Source organism: Hemicordylus capensis, chromosome 1 (genome assembly GCF_027244095.1).
Source record: "Hemicordylus capensis ecotype Gifberg chromosome 1, rHemCap1.1.pri, whole genome shotgun sequence".
Lineage (NCBI taxonomy): Eukaryota > Metazoa > Chordata > Lepidosauria > Squamata > Cordylidae > Hemicordylus > Hemicordylus capensis.
The window spans coordinates 142,033,086-142,050,142 of record NC_069657.1 but is presented as its reverse complement, the minus strand read 5'-3'; the positions used below and the strand labels follow the sequence as shown (position 1 = coordinate 142,050,142).

Here is a 17,057-nt window from a genome sequence, read left to right as displayed (position 1 = left end):
AAAACATGTAATTGAAGGATAAGATTTTTAAAATAACCTTTTGAGTTACAACAATTCTTATAGAGAAGAAGCTTATTTGCATCAGTTGGCTCTAGTACGAAGAGCTGATGTGTTAGGGGAAAAATCTCACCCACTGTGAGTGATTGAGAGGAGTTGTATAACAATGCCAAAAATAAAAAATAAAAATAAGAATTTAGTGTGAGGATCAGTGTGTGCACATAGCCAGATGTTCTATTGGGGCTGGTGAGAGAATCAGAGTTGGATCTGGATAAGAAAAATTCCAGCCTGTCTTGCAAAAACTAGATGTACTTTCCGTATAATTATTTCCATTTACATTAAATGCTTAAAAATATACAGTTAAGAAGGGAGGCATGGAATGTCAATCTAGGAGACTTTCCCATGGAGTGGAGGAAGGGGATTTACAATACTGGAAAGGGCTTATAAGAATGGGGTGGGTATGAGCTCGGTGTAATCACAAGGCTTCTTATGAAAATAAAGCCCTTTCCAGATGTTACTATGCAGGTAGAATTAATGTGCTGGGATGGAGTGGGGATGTTCAGCATACACATTCCACTCCCGATCCTGATCTGCATGGATGGGTGTCCTAATGAATATGCACAGATCAGGTGGGAGCTTGCTGCCTGTATTCATTTATATAATGAATGCATGTATTCATTCTATACACATAATAACATTTGAAAATGGTTTAACAGCAGCATTGCACTGTATGTGACAGTTGTACAAGCTGTAGCTACACTGTTGTCTGTGGTGGTAGACACACCAAGGGAGGCACTACCTCATTGGACATATACTGGAGGGCCAAAGCCAGTTGTAGCTTCCCAATGCACATCCATTACGTGCTTCCTTGTGTTTGCATATGTGTACCTTACACTCTTTATATTACTATAAGCCAGGGATGGACAAACTTGGCCCTTTAGCTGTTGTTGAACTACAACTCCCATCACCCCTAGGCTCCAGCCACAGTTTAGTGTGCCTGGGGAAGGTAAAGGTAAAGTGTGCCATCAATTCGATTCTGACTCCTGGCGCCCACAGAGCCCTGTGGTTTTCTTTGGTAGAATACAGGAGGAGTTTACCATTGCCTCCTCCCGCGCAGTATGAGATGATGCCTTTCAGCATCTTCCTATATTGCTGCTGCCCAGTATAGTACCAGCGGGGATTTGAACCGGCAACCTTCTGCTTGTTAGTCAAGCATTTCCCCGCTGCACCACTTAAGGTGAGTTGGCTGTGGGAAAGGGAGTTGTAATTCAACAACAGCTGGACGGTCAAGTTTGCCCACCTCTGTTATAAACACAGGTTTCTCCAGGCCTTCTCCGTTGCTGCCCTGAGGCTTTGGAATGTGCTCCCTGTGGAAACAAGAGCCTCCTCATCTCTGACAACTTTTAAAAAGGCAGTTAAGACACATTTGTTCACCTAGGCTTTTAATTGGATCTACAGTTTTTAATCGTTTTTAACAGTTTTAACATTGTGTTAAACTGTAAATTGTTTTAATGTTTTAATTTGTACTATTTTTATTGTAAATTGGCCAGAGACATTAGTTTGGGGCATTATAAAAACATACAAAAATAAATAAGTGAAGTAAATAAATAAGCAAACACCAGTGAGGCTGTCACGAAAATGACTTCCATGTAAGTGTAAGTGACCCTAAAAGTAATGTTTGCACTATCACTTAATTTTCTCTCTTTCCACCTATTAGAATGTAAAGTAATTGAATATTTGGGGTGGCAGGGTGATCAGTTTTTTAAAAATCCTGAAAGCCACAATTGGCCGCACAAGAAGTTCATCGATCCAGCTTAAAATACTGTATTCTGCAGCAGAATTTGAATGTTTGGTATTCACAGTTATTTCCCTCTAGTGGGATAAGCCATTTCCTGCTGTATCTAGGGTAGTATGCCATCTCAGTTGCATGTGGACACACAATGTTTGTAAGTCCCCTTGCCATGGCAACGTATTTTCTCAGATCTTGTGAAATGTTGATGTTGTCACTTGTTTAGGTTGCCAGGTGTTGCACTACTTAGTGAAAATGCAGCCACGAACTGCGTTCAGTTCAGGATGACTGACTGTTATGTATATGGGAATGAGGTTGTGGGTGGGAAAGTGAAAGATATGAGTCATGTCCCTCTTTTGGCTCATTGTACTGTAATTCATATTCTCATACACTTGCTGGGCTTCGTTCTTTCTTGAGCAGCGCAATTTTCCCCTGCTATAAAAGCATGAGCTCTAACCTCATTTTGTAAATAAACTTACACAAAGGTGATGTAAGGTCACTATTAAGACCAAAACTCTGGATTTCAGAGTTTCAAACTCCTGCTCCTCCCAGCCAAAATCTGCTGGGCTTGCTAAAGGCTTCTCTCTCACAGCTGTGTGCTTCAGTAGGAAGAAGTTTCCTTGAGCTCAAGAAGAATGGCTATAAGCTGAGGAGGGTGGTGGTGTGTTTGGATCTCAGACTGATTTATTTGAGAGTTGCCTTGTGTGATTCAGAAAAGAGGGGTTTGTAGCACAGTGAGTGAAGAGGAATGGATGTCTGCAAATTCCTGTAAAACTGCAGCTTGCAAAGTTCACATATGCTCAGTGAGTTTGCAAACACAAATCTTCTGTTCAAAAGTGCAAACTCTCTCTTCTGTATTGTGTCAAAAGGCCCTAAGCCTTTTTCATGTGAGTGAATGTTACATGTATGTGGATTTATTTATATTGTGTTGCAAACACAACTGTTTTTATTTTAGCATATACAATTCACAAAAAAGAATATTACATGTGTGGTATTGGGGAAAAATATCATTTGCAGTGTTGCAATATGCAACACCAGATGCATAACAAAGTTTCATATGCTTTAGTCAACTTCTAGTTTTATTAATATAGCAGATGTTGAGCCCTGATCAGTCAGCAATAGCAATACCACTTACATTTATATACCGCTCTATAGCCGGAGCTCTCTAAGCGGTTTACAATGATTTAGCATATTGCCCCCAACATTCTGGGTACTCATTTTACCGACCTCGGAAGGATGGAAGGCTGAATCAACCTTGAGCCCCTGGTCAGGATCGAACTTGTAACCTTCTGGTTACAGGGCAGCAGTTTTACCACTGCGCCACCAGGGGCTCATAGTCACCATGTAGATGACAATTCCTGTCATCCCCAAAGGAGAAAAGAATACAAGGAAACCTCTCTTCCTCTTGTTCCATGCCAAGTTATTTCAAATTCTTTAAACTGAGACTCCAGCCATGCATCATGGTTACTGTTGTCACAGGAACACCACTGAAAATAACTTCCCTATGTGGACCTGACCATCAGATTATGAGTTTTCATGTATGTCCTCTGCCCCACCCCCATCATCTGCTAGGTACATGAAGCAAGGGCATGATGGAGACAAAACGTGATTGCTGACCTCCAAGCTGTTAGAACTTCTGAAATGTACAGACAGGACAGGGTCGTTGGATATATGGAGGCAGTTTTGACATCCCCAAGGGAACTCAATTTATGCTTTGACCCTTAGTAGATGAGTGAGCCCTAACGGTGGAGGCAGTGAGTGCATGTGTGCCAAAACATATTTGAACTGGAGCCTTAGAACACAACACAGCATTTTAAAGCCCTTTTGGAAGCGTCAGAAATTTGATTGCATGAATTGAACAGTGTGGATCAGGAATCTTCTTTCTGTTGCACTGGATTGGTGGCCTGTGAAATGTAGATTGGTGGTTCAGATCTGTGTTCTGTTCTGGAAGCTGAGCATTCCTGCTGTTCAGGGAATGACATTGCAGAACACTCCAAGACCCACTTTCTCAAAGCTTTAGGAAGAGTGCAGACACTTTTAACTGCAGTCCAAAAACCCGGTTTCCTGAGTCTTTTCCAGCCCATGATGGCAGGGGACTAAACAGATGCTAAATATATTATTTAAATCACCCTTGCGGATAAGTTCACAGAAGTTACAATCTACATTTTTTTTACTAGCCTACATACCCACACATAGTTATAAAAGTCGTTTTTACTATATCGAGCCTGAAAGAAAATTCTCTGCTTGGATGCCCGGAGTCAATTTTTACTTGTCTGAGGCAAGTAGGTGACCGGGTAATTATAAGTGTGATCTAAATCTATTTGTGGCTTGTAGAAGTAAGATTTTATTGAGCAGAGGATTATTTTCTCCTCTTTGGGCAAGTCTGTATTTCCGAAATGCTGACTTTGTTACCCATTGCCCTGCCTTCACTGGTCAATCTTTATCTATCTACTGATTTCTTCTTTCATAATTTTTTATATAATTTTTCCCGGCTTTAAGCAAATTATACTGGTTCTAACCATAATCCTCCTGCATTGACAATATCTGTGTAAATCCTCCCCCCATCCTATTTTAATGAATGGACAGAAATGGCATTAATAAGCATGACAGCTTTTTTTTTGGTGGAAAAGGGAACAGACCCTGCTGAGTTCACATTCTGAGGGAGAGTGTTCCAACCCGACCCTTCTGCAGAGCCCCACAAGACTTGCTACAGGGATTTCCACTGGTGGTTCAAGAAGAATTTTTCCCATCCAAAGAATACAAACTGAAATAGCACTGAATGAATTGCTGATGTAAATTAGTCCCTGCTGTCCAGTCACTGCCAGAAAGCAACAGATGCTGATATTATGGTGTGTTTCATGCAAGCCATGAAAATCAGTAAAGTGCTATCCTTGTGGAACGGGGTGCAGTCTGAGAGAATTTTGGATGGTTCCTTTTGCTGCATTTCTCAAAATAAAGTGCTGAACAGCTAGGGCAATAAGGAAATTGTGGGAGATTTGTCCTCCCTGGGATGTTGTCCCCCTCCCCTTCATTTCTGGTCTTTTTCTGTATGGAAATACTAGGAAGAAGTGCGGGCAGTATTACTCAGGGCAAAATAATATGTTTTATTTCTTTATCTATATTTTTATCCTGCCTTTCCTCTATGGAGCTCAGGGCAGTGAACATCACCACCACCCCTTATCCTCATAATAACCCTGTGAGATAGGCTAGGCTGATAAATCATGACCCAACCAGTGAGATTTATATGGCTAAGTGGGGATGTCAACACAAGTCTCCCCAGTCCAAGCCCAACACTCTAAGCACCACATCATGCTGGTGTGCAAACGTTCTCCCAGACCTGCATTTCCCAAAGCCACATGAGCAGTATGCAGAGTGCACCCCTTGCCAGTCCCTCCCCCCACCCTATTCTTCTCCTCCCATTGCTGGTGGCAGACCCATAGCCAGCCTAAAAGATCAGGAGGGGGCACCCAAAAAGGTAGGTGGGGCGGACAGCTTGCAGCCTGGTACTTATTTGTTTTTTGTTTTTTTAAAAAAGGTTTCTGTGTGTCAGATTAAAAATAACCCCACCTGGCTACAGGCCTACCGGACAGTCTGTGGCTGCACTGCTCTTCCTCCTTCAGCTGCATGCAGAGCACACCACTCTCTCGCGACATGGGTATTCATTCCCCCCACCCTCGTACCTTCCTCAGTGGTGTATGCTGACACTGCTAGTGCTGTTGCTGCTCATGCTTGGTAGTTTCGATCTGCCCTGAGTCACAAGGGCATAGTCACTCTGCAAATGGAGTCCTTCTATAATGGCCTTTTTCTAGCACTGCTGAAGGGAGGCCATGACAGTGAGCCAGAGTGAATGCCCTTCTGTGCTTTGGAACCTCCATTTGGGTGGGGGATGCTGCTGGAGAGGCAGAATATCTAAGCCCATCACTGATATGAACGTTCAGGACTCTGCTGAGATCGGTTTGGCGATCAATGTCTATAATGTGCTGCTTGATAGTGGCTTTCGCCTGGTCCTAACCCGTACTAAACAAGGTCAAAGGGGAAAGACCCAGGGTAGCTATTTTGGTTTCAAGAGTGGCCTTCCTGGTTAGTCTGCTGCCGGAAGTGGCCGTCTCACTGCACATCATTAGCAAGCCAGCCTGGGAAGAACAGTAGGCTGTCTTCTTTTAGATTTGCTTTTTTCTGAAGCAGCCTTGGACAAGAGAATGACACACCTTTTAAATAGACAGGGTTCCCTGCAGTAACCACAGAAGTAGACACACTTCACTTCTTTGAGTTTCATGGCAGAGAAACCCAGTCATTTATGTGTGCTGTTCACAATTGTCAAAACTGTGTGTGTGTATTTTGTAAGCTGTCATCAAAGATATGTTAACTGATTAACCATACAAGTTTAGCTGATTAATTAATTTGATTAAATCAGCTTATATTTGCATGCAATGCAAGGAAAAGCAAATTCTGAATATTTTCTTTTAAGATGAAGCACACATCTGTTAGAGCAGGATCGTCTTGCAAGAGCCATCCCCGCACTTTCATCTTCTGTGCGTCTTCATTGCCATCTGCAGTTCCTTTAAGTACATATATGAAAAAATTAAAATCTACTGCCTGATTAATTGGGAGCACCCTTTTAGCCATTTGGATGTTTTTAGTCAATAAAATGTTGCAGTTCTGTTATTTTGCCATTGAAATGTAGGTACCGTACTCTTAGTCAGTCTGCTCTGAGAACACAGTCTTTCCCACCTCAACAACAGATGGAAGAACTTAGTTGTGAGAGAAGTGATAGGGAAAATGTCCAACAGTTGGTTTTCATGACTGTAAAACTGGTCATCTGGCGTGTTCCAGTAGTTCCCTTGTGCCTTGTTAAATAAATGCCATAAGCTCCTGTTGGCAACTAATTTATTGGCAGACTGCCAGAGGTGAAAGACCAAGCTTCACTTCCTGCCCCAAGTCGACTCCTATGAAAGCCAGACCCTGCTTCACACATCTTGCCTTCCCCACATGGAATGGGAAGGATGGAGATGGAGAGACCAGAGCGCAAAAGAGAAAAACCCATTTCTTCTCCTCCATGCTTTGGTCTCTTTTTGTCATCCTTGCTTTTCAGCTCAAGGAAGACTGGAGAGATGAATTTTGATGTAAAGCTGTAAGTTATCCCCAGACACTCTACATTGCCCCTGGTGGCGCAGTGGTAAAACTGCCGCCCTGTAACCAGAAGGTTGCAAGTTCGATCCTGACCAAGGGCTCAAGGTTGACTCAGCCTTCCATCCTTCCGAGGTCGGTAAAATGAGTACCCAGAATGCTGGGGGCAATATGCTAAATCATTGTAAACCGCTTAGAGAGCTTCCAGCTATAGAGCCGTATATAAATGTAAGTGCTAAATGTAAGTGCTATTGAAGAATCTGCCACAGATCCTTTTGACTTAAAGGTTATTCACCACACCATTGTCTTACTATCAAGGAAAGGAAACTTGTGTCCTGTGTTTGCACTTTGCTCTGCTCTGCTGGAAGACGGTACCTTCCTTAGGTCGCAGGAGGGTAGCAGACCTCAGGACTATCAAGGATAGCAAAATTCACTTTCTAGCTCTAGCGTTGTTATGTGATGACATTTGTTTCCTCAGCAAAGTTCTCTTGTCTCTTGGACACTTTCACGTACTCAGAGTGAACAAATATCGGGAATCCCCTTTATGTCACTGTTCATTTTCAGGCAGCATGGCAATCCAGTAGCACATATGATAAATACAGATTTATTTGGAAGAGTAGCCGGTATTGGTGTTTCATTTTCTGGTAGTTTCCATAGAGGGTGAGGATCTAGATGAGCAAAGTATGTAGTTCTCAGTGCTATATACAGGACCCTAGTCATTTCCTGATTTTAGGCATGGGTTTGGGCAATCAAGCCACCTAACGGTGCACCAGGGAAGTAACTTGCCTAGGGAGCAAGAGCATGCTGGTTTGATGGTATGTTTCACAGACTATGGGAAACACCTATATTGGGCAGCAGTGATATAGAAAGATGCTGAAAGGCATCTCATACTTTGCGGGAGATGGCAATGGTGAACCCTTCCTGTATTCGACCAAAGAAAGCCACAGGGCTCTGTGGTTGCCAGAAGTCAACACCGACTCTACAGCACAACTTTACTTTACTTTTGGGCAACATCACTTCTCACTTTGTAATTCTTGGAAAGCTCTTCTACATGTGTGTATTCTTTGTGGTGCATACCTGTTTTGCTTTGTTTCTGAAACGCCTGTGTTCTTTTCTTAACAGAAAATTTCAGCACAGAAGTTGGTCTCTTAGAGTTGATTGGGGATCCCCCACCGGACCAGATAACCAAAGTATATGGCCCAGACAGAAGCCCTGGCTATGTGTTTGGACTGGATGCCAACACTGGGCAAGTGGCCCGCTACCACCTCCCTAGCCCTTTTTACAGAGACTTCTCACTCCTATTCTATGTGCAGCCTACATCAGACAAGGCAGGGGTGCTTTTTGCCATTACGGATGCCTCCCAGTCAATCATCTACGTTGGTGTGAAGCTTTCAGAGGTGAAAGATGGGAAGCAACAAATCATCTTTTACTACACAGAGCCTGGCTCTCAGAATTCCTATGCTGCTGCCACATTCACAGTGCCTTCCCTGGTCAATCAGTGGACTCGCTTTGCCATCAGTGTGGAGGATGAAGAAGTGGTTCTCTATATGGACTGTGAGGAGTATGAACGGGTCCGTTTTGAGCGCTCACCTGATGAGATGGATCTGGAAGATGGCTCGGGGCTTTTTGTGGCCCAGGCTGGAGGGGCTGATCCTGATAAATACCAGGTGAGCGTGGCTGACACTAAGGGATTATTTTCAGTGAAATGATGGTTATAAATTCATGTGCTTTTGCAGTGGACTGAAAAAGGAGTTGGAAGTATATTGCCAGAGCCATGTGTGAGTCAGAAAAACAGGGATGTGTTAGCAAGCCAAGAAAAGAAAAAAAGGAAGTTGATTCAGGCTTGTTCTACCCAGGGTTTCCACTAGTGTCTCTTCAGGCTGCCGCCTCCTCCATTTTTCCATCGCTATATACATTTTTCACTGCTGAGAAAGGTGGTCCCACAAGGAACTGAGAATTTAGAGATACAGGAATAGTGAGTTGTCTCTTTATGTGACTCATGGATTATGTACTACAATTCTGCCGAAGGTCTCTGCTAGGGCCACTCTCTATTTTTTACATGAGCATCAGTTAGTCTGAGATGAATAACCACTTATTTTCTGATTCATTTGAGCTAGAACATAGAAAACATCACCTGATTAAGTACAGTTCTTGTGTTTGTGTTTCCTTAGATTCATGTCATGTTCAGCAGTAATATAGTGGTCATCTCATCGACATTTATAGAGGTGTGCATGTAGTGTGAAGCTGAGAATTGGTAGTAAGATTTCATAAGAACATAGGAAACTGCCATATACTGAGTCAGACCATTGGTCTATCTAGCTCAGTATTGTCTTCACAGACTGGCAGCGGCTTCTCCAAGGTTGCAGGCAGGAATCTCTCTCAGGCCTATCTTGAAGAAGCCAGAGAGGGGACTTGGAACCTAGATGCTCTTCCCAGAGCGGCTTCATCCCCTGAGGGGAATATCTTGCAGTGCTCACACATCAAGTCTCCCATTCATATACAACCAGGGCAGACCCTGCTTAGCTATGGGGACAAGTCATGCTTGCTACCACAAAACCAGCTCTCCTCTCCTAAAAAATCTTGTCCTATCTTAGAGAAGCCAGGGAAGGAACTTGAAACCTTCTGCTCTTCCCAGAGCGGCTTCATCCCCTGAGGGGAATATCTTGCAGTGCTCACACATCAAGTCTCTCATTCAGATGCAACCAGGGCAGCAATAGCAATAGCACTTACATTTATATACCACTTTATAGCTGGAGCTCTCTAAGCGGTTTACAATGATTTTAGCATATTGCCCCCAACATTCTGGGTACTCATTTTACCGACCTCGAAAGGATGGAAGGCTGAGTCAACCTTGAGCCCCTGGTCAGGATCGATCTTGTAACCTTCTGGTTACAGGGCGGCAGTTTTACCACTGCGCCACCAGGGGCAGATGACAGTCTCTGCTGGGGAGGGAGTAGCTCAGCAATGCTGCGGTATTCCTGGATGTTCCAACTGCAGAATGTGTGTGTGGGTGTGGTGGTGGTGAGGGAGTTGGGATATTGACTATTTTTTGCATTTTAATCTGATGCATGCATGTATTAAGTATGTGCAGTATATGTGCACATACACTGAAGATATTTTGAAGTTTTTTTGTTTTTTAAAAAATTGTCCCTGTGGGAAGTTGTTTGTGTGTGTGCCAGGGGGGAGGAGGGGAGAGGGAGAGAGAGAGAGAAAGAGATTGCAGCCCATACTTCTGAGTGACAGCAGTACATTTTCCTCATTGAGGGCTCTTTTTGTGGAAAGGGATCATTTTTTAACTTTGTGAGACTCTTCTAAAAATGAATCTAAATAGTCTTTCCACTGTAGCATCCAGAGTGAAAATGAAGTGGAAATAATTAACATTTTTCATCAGCAAGTTCATTTCCAGACACTGGCTTAATTTGTCAGTCTAGTGACCCCAGTGATTTATGCTGGGCCTCCCCACTGAGTTCACATCCATTGCCACATTCTTCTTTTGGGGTAGGGTGGTGGGAGGCAAGAATTCTCTGGAGCTGATGCCTGCAGTCAAGGCATGGGGTCCGTCTACCCACTCTCGTGCTAAGTACTGATTTTAAGATAAAAGCTGGTTTTGTTCTCTCTCAGTGCGGTACTCCTTGAGGGAAGTTTTCCTTGCTCGTTTAGAAACAGATGTGCATATTTATTTGGGATGCATACAACAGATAATTTCTTTAGTCTGCTGCCGCCAGAGGCATACAAGCAGGAGGAAATGTTCAGCGCTACTAGGAGGTGACTGAACTTGTATTACAAAGGATGGTGAGGCATGGTGGGGCGTTAGTGTAGCCGCAGTAGCTAAAAGGGGTATTGCCCTGCGTGTGAATTGTGCACCTGCATGTAAAACTGAAAACAAGAAGAAAGTTGCTAGTACTGGCAAGCATGGTTTTGAAAATGTGTTAACTCTGGCTCGATTAAAAGCTCAAAAATCGTTTGTATGTACATGTCTATCTGTCTGTCTATCTATCTATCTATCTATTATATTTATATACCACCTGATATATGTACCTCTATGCCCAGGGAGTCAGACTGCAGGCCCTTCTACTGGATCAGGCCTCCTGAGATGACTTCACCTGCCCACATGAAGTCAGCAGCCCAGCTACTGCTGCTTTTTGCCCCTGCTCTGCCAGGCACTGAAGGGGCGGCAGGTCTGTGATGTGCTTGCTGTCCAGCTTCCTTCTTCACCTCGTCCTCTCTCTCTCTTCCTCTCCCCCACCCCTGGAGGGAAGCGTGAGTTGTTCCCTTCCTCAATCGCCATCCTCATTCCCCTCCCCCCACTTCATGGAGGGCTTTGCAAAGCACCGAAGAGAGGAGATAGAGGGAGGAAGAGGAGGAAACAAGACATGTCAGAGATGGGCTTTTTTATGGGAGAGGAAGGGAGGAGGGAGAGAAAGGGGAGGAGGAGGAAGAAATAAGTGGAAGGCAAGGGAAGGGGGAAGAGGGGTTCTGCTTTTCTTGGGGCATGAAATGATTGATCTGAGTATTGAGGGTTAAAAATCTATTTTAACAGTGAAAATATGATGGTTATATTCAGAATTTATTCTAAAAATACAAAATTTCCCTCTGAGCACATTCTGGTGTAAAAAGTAGTGCATTCAGCTAATTTCAGTGGCAGGATTATGTATGCAAAATTTGGTATCTGTAGGTCATCATGAAGTATGATACTCAGAATTTCTCCACAAAACTACCAAACATTATTATTTTTTTTCCTGAGAATATTCTGCTGTAAAAGCAGTCCATTCAGCAAAGGAGGGAGGAAGTAAGTGAGGGAGGAGGAGGAGAAGGAGGAAGACAGAAGGTGGTGTGAGGCGGACACGAGGTGACAGCAGGAGGTGTGAGACTATGTGTGACCCTCAGGAGGTGCATCGGAATCAAATCCAGCCCATCACCCAATTGAGTTTGACACTCCTTCTCTAGGCAGTGTACATAATCTAAAATACAACAAATATAAAACAGACTAAAAATAATTACAACAATTTAACATAATAAAACCAATTAAAACCGTTTCACGGAATGAAAACAAACAGTTTAAAATTATTTTTAATTAGAAGCCTGAGAAAACATGTGTGTGTCCTAAGGGTCTTTTTAAAAGCAATCAGGGACGGAAAAGCCCTTATTTTGACCAAAAGAAACATGCAGAGGAAACTTATTTTGCACCATCTGCAAATCAGTCATGTTAGAGCACAACTCTTTTATACTGTTCCAGGAATCTTGCTTGCAAATGTTAAATCAGTCTTCAGATGGAGAAGCATTTCACAGGTTTTGACTTTAGGTCAAGAAGATGATTAGTCATCCGATCAGTGCCCTGCAACTGGGCCAGGATGGAAAATCCAAATACTGACTTGACGTCTTCAAGTGCACATTGCTCTTTGAATGTGGGTTCTAAAAGATGACTTGTAATGTTTTTCCCTTGATGCATCTGTCTTGAAAGGGTTGCTTGCGAAACTATGGATTTGGTGTAAATCCATAGTTTTCAGAATGTATGATTTAGGATTGCTTAGGGGGTTTTTAGTTGCACCTGGGCGCTTTCCAGACTAGCTGCTGGAACAGCAGCAAAATGCCTCCGTCCGGGCAAGTCACATTCAGAACGTAAACAGCAGGGGGAGCAGTCTCGCAGCAACTAACAACCCCCCAAACCAGTAAGTTTTTCACGCCGGATGTACAACATCTTTGCTCTATATCGCAGCAATTAAATTAGAAACAAGGCACTGGAAATGAAAACGGCACCCTGCTCTCTGCATAGGGAATGTGGTGTCACGATGCAGGAAGTGTGGAAGCACACTTCCCAGATACGTCCTGACCCCTTTGTAGGCTCTAGTCTGGGAAGCGCCGTGCAGTGGCCTTGTTTCACAAGATGCGATTAAAAAACAATTCTTGTCTTTTTCTTTTTTTAAAATACTACTTCTTGACTTGGAAAAAAAAGATTACAGTATTAATGATAATGTAATATAGTCAAGGATAAGAAAAAAGAAATTGGAAGGTGGGAGAAGAAAAAACCCCATTAAAAATCCCTTGATCATTAACAAATTATGAACTTAATATTCCCCACAAACACCACACACCCCACCTTCTGCTGAAGACACATTTCTTCAAAGTATGAACAATTCACTGAAAATTCCTCTACTTTACCATTCTGTTGAAAAAATCCTGGTTCAAATGCTAACAAGGAGCACACATCAGTTATCCAGACTTGCACTTAAGGAGTAAAATTTTTCTTCCAATAATAACTATAACAATAAATAATCCTCCTCCTCCTCCTCCTCCTCGAATAGTATAACAATCCTTTTAGCAGTTTCCCATGCATGCAGAATTCATAATTCTTGATGTGATGATAAATTCCATATATTGGGGATGTACCCCAAAAGGATATGAACATCCTTAACAGATAACGATTGCTGCAAAGTAATGTTAATGATCTTATGAATTTTGGACCAAAATGGAGCAATAACAGGAGCAATAACACTGTATCTTGTGTTATTTTTAAATTATTTATAACTAGAAGCCTGAGAAAATGTGTGTGTCTTAAGTGTCTTTTTAAAAACAACCAGAGATGGAAAAGCTCTTACTTTGATTAAAAGAAAAATGTGGAGGAAACTTATTATGCACCATCTGCAAATCAGTCCTGTTAGAAAACAGCTCTTTATACTGTTCCAGGAACCCCTGCTAACTGAAGCCCTGCTCTTTATACTGTTCCAGACAGAGGCGTATCTAGGGGAAATAGCGCCTAGGGCAAACACTGAAATTGCACCCCCTGTCCAAACATCTGACACTCATCTTTCAGATAACTTTACCATAATATCAGCTCAAAAATACAAGTCAAGCTCATCAATCTTTTAAAATTTCAAAAACTATTCAGCAGTGGACGTAGCCAGACCAAAAAATGCTGGAAAACTACAAATTTCAGTATGCTAGGGCTCATGAAATACCCAAATACTATGTGGAGGTGTACTTGGAAAACTAAACAGAAATGCTTGTCTAATTCTCTACTATGCATTGTAGCATCACTATTACTTAAGTTTTAAAATTAAATGGAGAATTGGACTTTTCCCAGATACTCTGTAAATAATTAAAGGATATGCAGAGTAAACTGTGTCACTGCTTGGAATATATTCTAGTATTTCAGAAAGACAGTTAAAATGAGAGAAAGAGAGCAAGAAACTCCCAGTGGGCCTTAATACTAAGGATTTCACACTGATTCAAAGACAAACTCACCATCAATAGCCATATTATTAAGACATCACATTTAACTCACTTATCATAAGAGCAAATGAATACAATCCTAACTCATAAGCTTCAGCTCAGTATTCACAAGCCCTGATTTGCTGTACATAGTGCCAATCTGAATATGTGTACAGTGTCTTATATCATACTATTTTTTTTTAAAAAAAACCTTTTACCTGTAGCCCCTTCAGGGGGCTTTCTAAAGGCTGTGGGGGCATGGGGTGTCTGCAAAGGTTTTCCCTCCACCCGCTGGCCTCTAGGGCCTCACAGGGACAATTTGAGCATGTGCGGTGGCCATTTTTAAAAATAATATTTTTTAAAAAATGGCCGCTGAAAACAAAATTGCCACCATGCATGCTCAAAAGGCCTCTGCAAGGCCTGGCATGGCCTAGGGCCTCACCGAGGCCATTTGAGCATGAGTGGTGGCCATTTTGTTTTCAGCAGCCTTTAAAAAAAAATAATAATTTTACAAAATGGCACGCCCTTAAAGTGGCACCCGGGACACGTGCCCTGCCTGCCCCACCCTAGATACGCCCCTGGTTCCAGGAAGCAAAGAGGCACCTTTTAAAAAGTGGTGATTTTCTTTATTGAGCGGGGGAGAGCAACTAACTGGCCTTATCCAACCTCAGCACAGCATCCTTCCAGGGGCTGTTGCTGGTTTCTGTCTTATGCTTCTTTTTAAGTTGTGGGCCCTTTTGAGGACAGGGATCCATCTTTATTTATTTTTTATTTCTCTATGTAAACCACTTTGGGAATGTTTGTTGAAAAGCAACAAGTTATCTTTCTCTCTCTCTCTCTATCTCTCTCTCTATCTATCTATCTTACATACTGCAGTTAACTTTTTTTTTAAAGTAAAATCAATCAAATAAAAAACAATTAAAAGATTAAAATTACAATTAAAAATAGGTAACATTAAAACTAAATATAATTAAAAATCAGGCTAAAAAGATGGGTCTTTATGGCTCTCCTGAAGGCCTCCAGTGAAGACAATCTTCTTATATGCAGGGGGAGTGCATTCTACAACCTAGTGGCGACAGCAGGGAAAGCCCTATCCCAGGTTGTCACCAGATGGACTGGTGGCACCCAAAGATGGACCCCTCCTGATGATCTGCTGATTGACAAAATGATTTTAGAAAATTGCAAGAGAAGAAAAACCAATCTAAGTGTTGCATGGATTGACTACAAGAAAGCCTTCGATTCATTGCCTCACACATGGATACTAAAATGTTTAGAAACAACTGGTGTCAGCAAAAACATTCAGATATTTATAAAAAAAGCAATGAGCATGTGGAGTACACAGTTAAGAATCAATGGTGAGACACTTGGACAGGTTAGCATTAGAAGGGGACTCACTATCCCCTCTGTTTTTTGTAATCACCATGACCCCACTTTCACAAATACTAAACAAAACAGGCCTCGGATACCAAACATCTAAAACATCAAGTCAAATCAACCATCTGCTGTACATGGACGATCTGAAGTTGTATGGAAAGTCCCAGTCAGAAATCGAATCACTGCTAAACACTGTCCGTATATTCAGTAGCGATATAGCAATGGAGTTTGGACTAGACAAGTGTTCTGCATTAATAATGAACAGAGGGAAAATAAGAAAAACAGAAGGAATAGAACTGCCCAATGGAAGCAAGATCAAGAACCTGGAAGAGAAAGAATCTTACAAATACTTGGGCATTCTCCAGGCTGATAACATTGCACACACTGAAGTGAAAAGAAAAATGGGAAGTGAATACATCAGGAGAGTTAGAAAAATCCTCAAGTCCAAACTCAATGGCGGGAACACCATACAAGCCATAAACACCTGGGCTATACCTGTTATCAGATACACTGCAGGAATAATAGACTGGACCCAGGCAGAGCTAGAGACTCTAGATCGTAAGACCAGGAAAATCATGACCATCAATCATGCTCTGCACCCCCGCAGTGATGTCGATAGGCTATACCTCCCTCGTAGCTCAGGTGGAAGAGGAATGCTGCAAGTCCATCAAACAGTAGAGGAGGAGAAAAGAGGCCTTGAAGAATATATCAAGGACAGTGAAGAAGATGTACTTAAAATGGTCAATAATGCAAAACTATTCAACACCAATGAAAGAAAGCAGGCCTACAAGAAAGAACAAGTCAAGAACCGAGCAGAAAAATGGAGAAATAAGCCCCTGCATGGTCAATATTTGCACAATATAAGTGGAAAATCAGACATCACCCAGACCTTGCAATGGCTTAAGAATGGCAACTTGAAGAAAGAAACAGAGGGTTTAATACTGGCTGCACAAGAACAGGCACTAAGAACAAATGCAATAAGAGCCAAAGTCAAAAAATCCACCACAAACAGCAAGTGCCGCCTTTGTAAAGAAGCAGATGAAACCGTGGACCACCTCATCAGCTGTTGTAAAAAGATCGCACAGACTGACTACAAACAAAGGCATGACAAGGTAGCAGGGATGATACACTGGAACATCTGCAAAAAATACAAGCTACCTGTAGCCAAGAATTGATGGGACCATAAAATTGAAAAAGTGGTAGAAAATGAAGATGCAAAAATATTATGGGACTTCCGACTACAAACAGACAAACATCTGCCACACAATACACCAGATATAACTGTAGTTGAGAAGAAAGAAAAACAAGTCAAAATAATCGACATAGCAATACCAGGGGATAGCAGAATAGAAGAAAAAGAAATAGAAAAAATTACCAAATACAAAGATCTACAAATTGAAATTGAAAGGCTGTGGCAGAAAAAGACCCAAATAATCCCAGTGGTAATTGGCGCCCTGGGTGCAGTTCCAAAAGACCTTAAAGAGCACCTCAACACCATAGGGGCCACAGAAACCACCCTCAGCCAATTACAAAAAGCAGCTTTACTGGGAACAGCCTATAT

At 42.2% G+C, this 17,057-nt stretch overlaps 1 protein-coding gene across 6 annotated transcripts in view; it reads left to right on the top strand.

Moving 5' to 3' along the window:
- COL18A1 (collagen type XVIII alpha 1 chain) overlaps window positions 1–17,057 on the top strand; it is a 253,533-nt gene that overhangs the window by 152,232 nt on the left and 84,244 nt on the right. For all 6 annotated transcript variants that reach the window (XM_053269343.1, XM_053269353.1, XM_053269325.1 and 3 more), the window contains one exon: window positions 8,036–8,580. In XM_053269343.1, coding sequence (XP_053125318.1) covers window positions 8,036–8,580 — 545 coding nt within the window. The remainder of the gene's footprint in view (window positions 1–8,035; window positions 8,581–17,057) is intronic.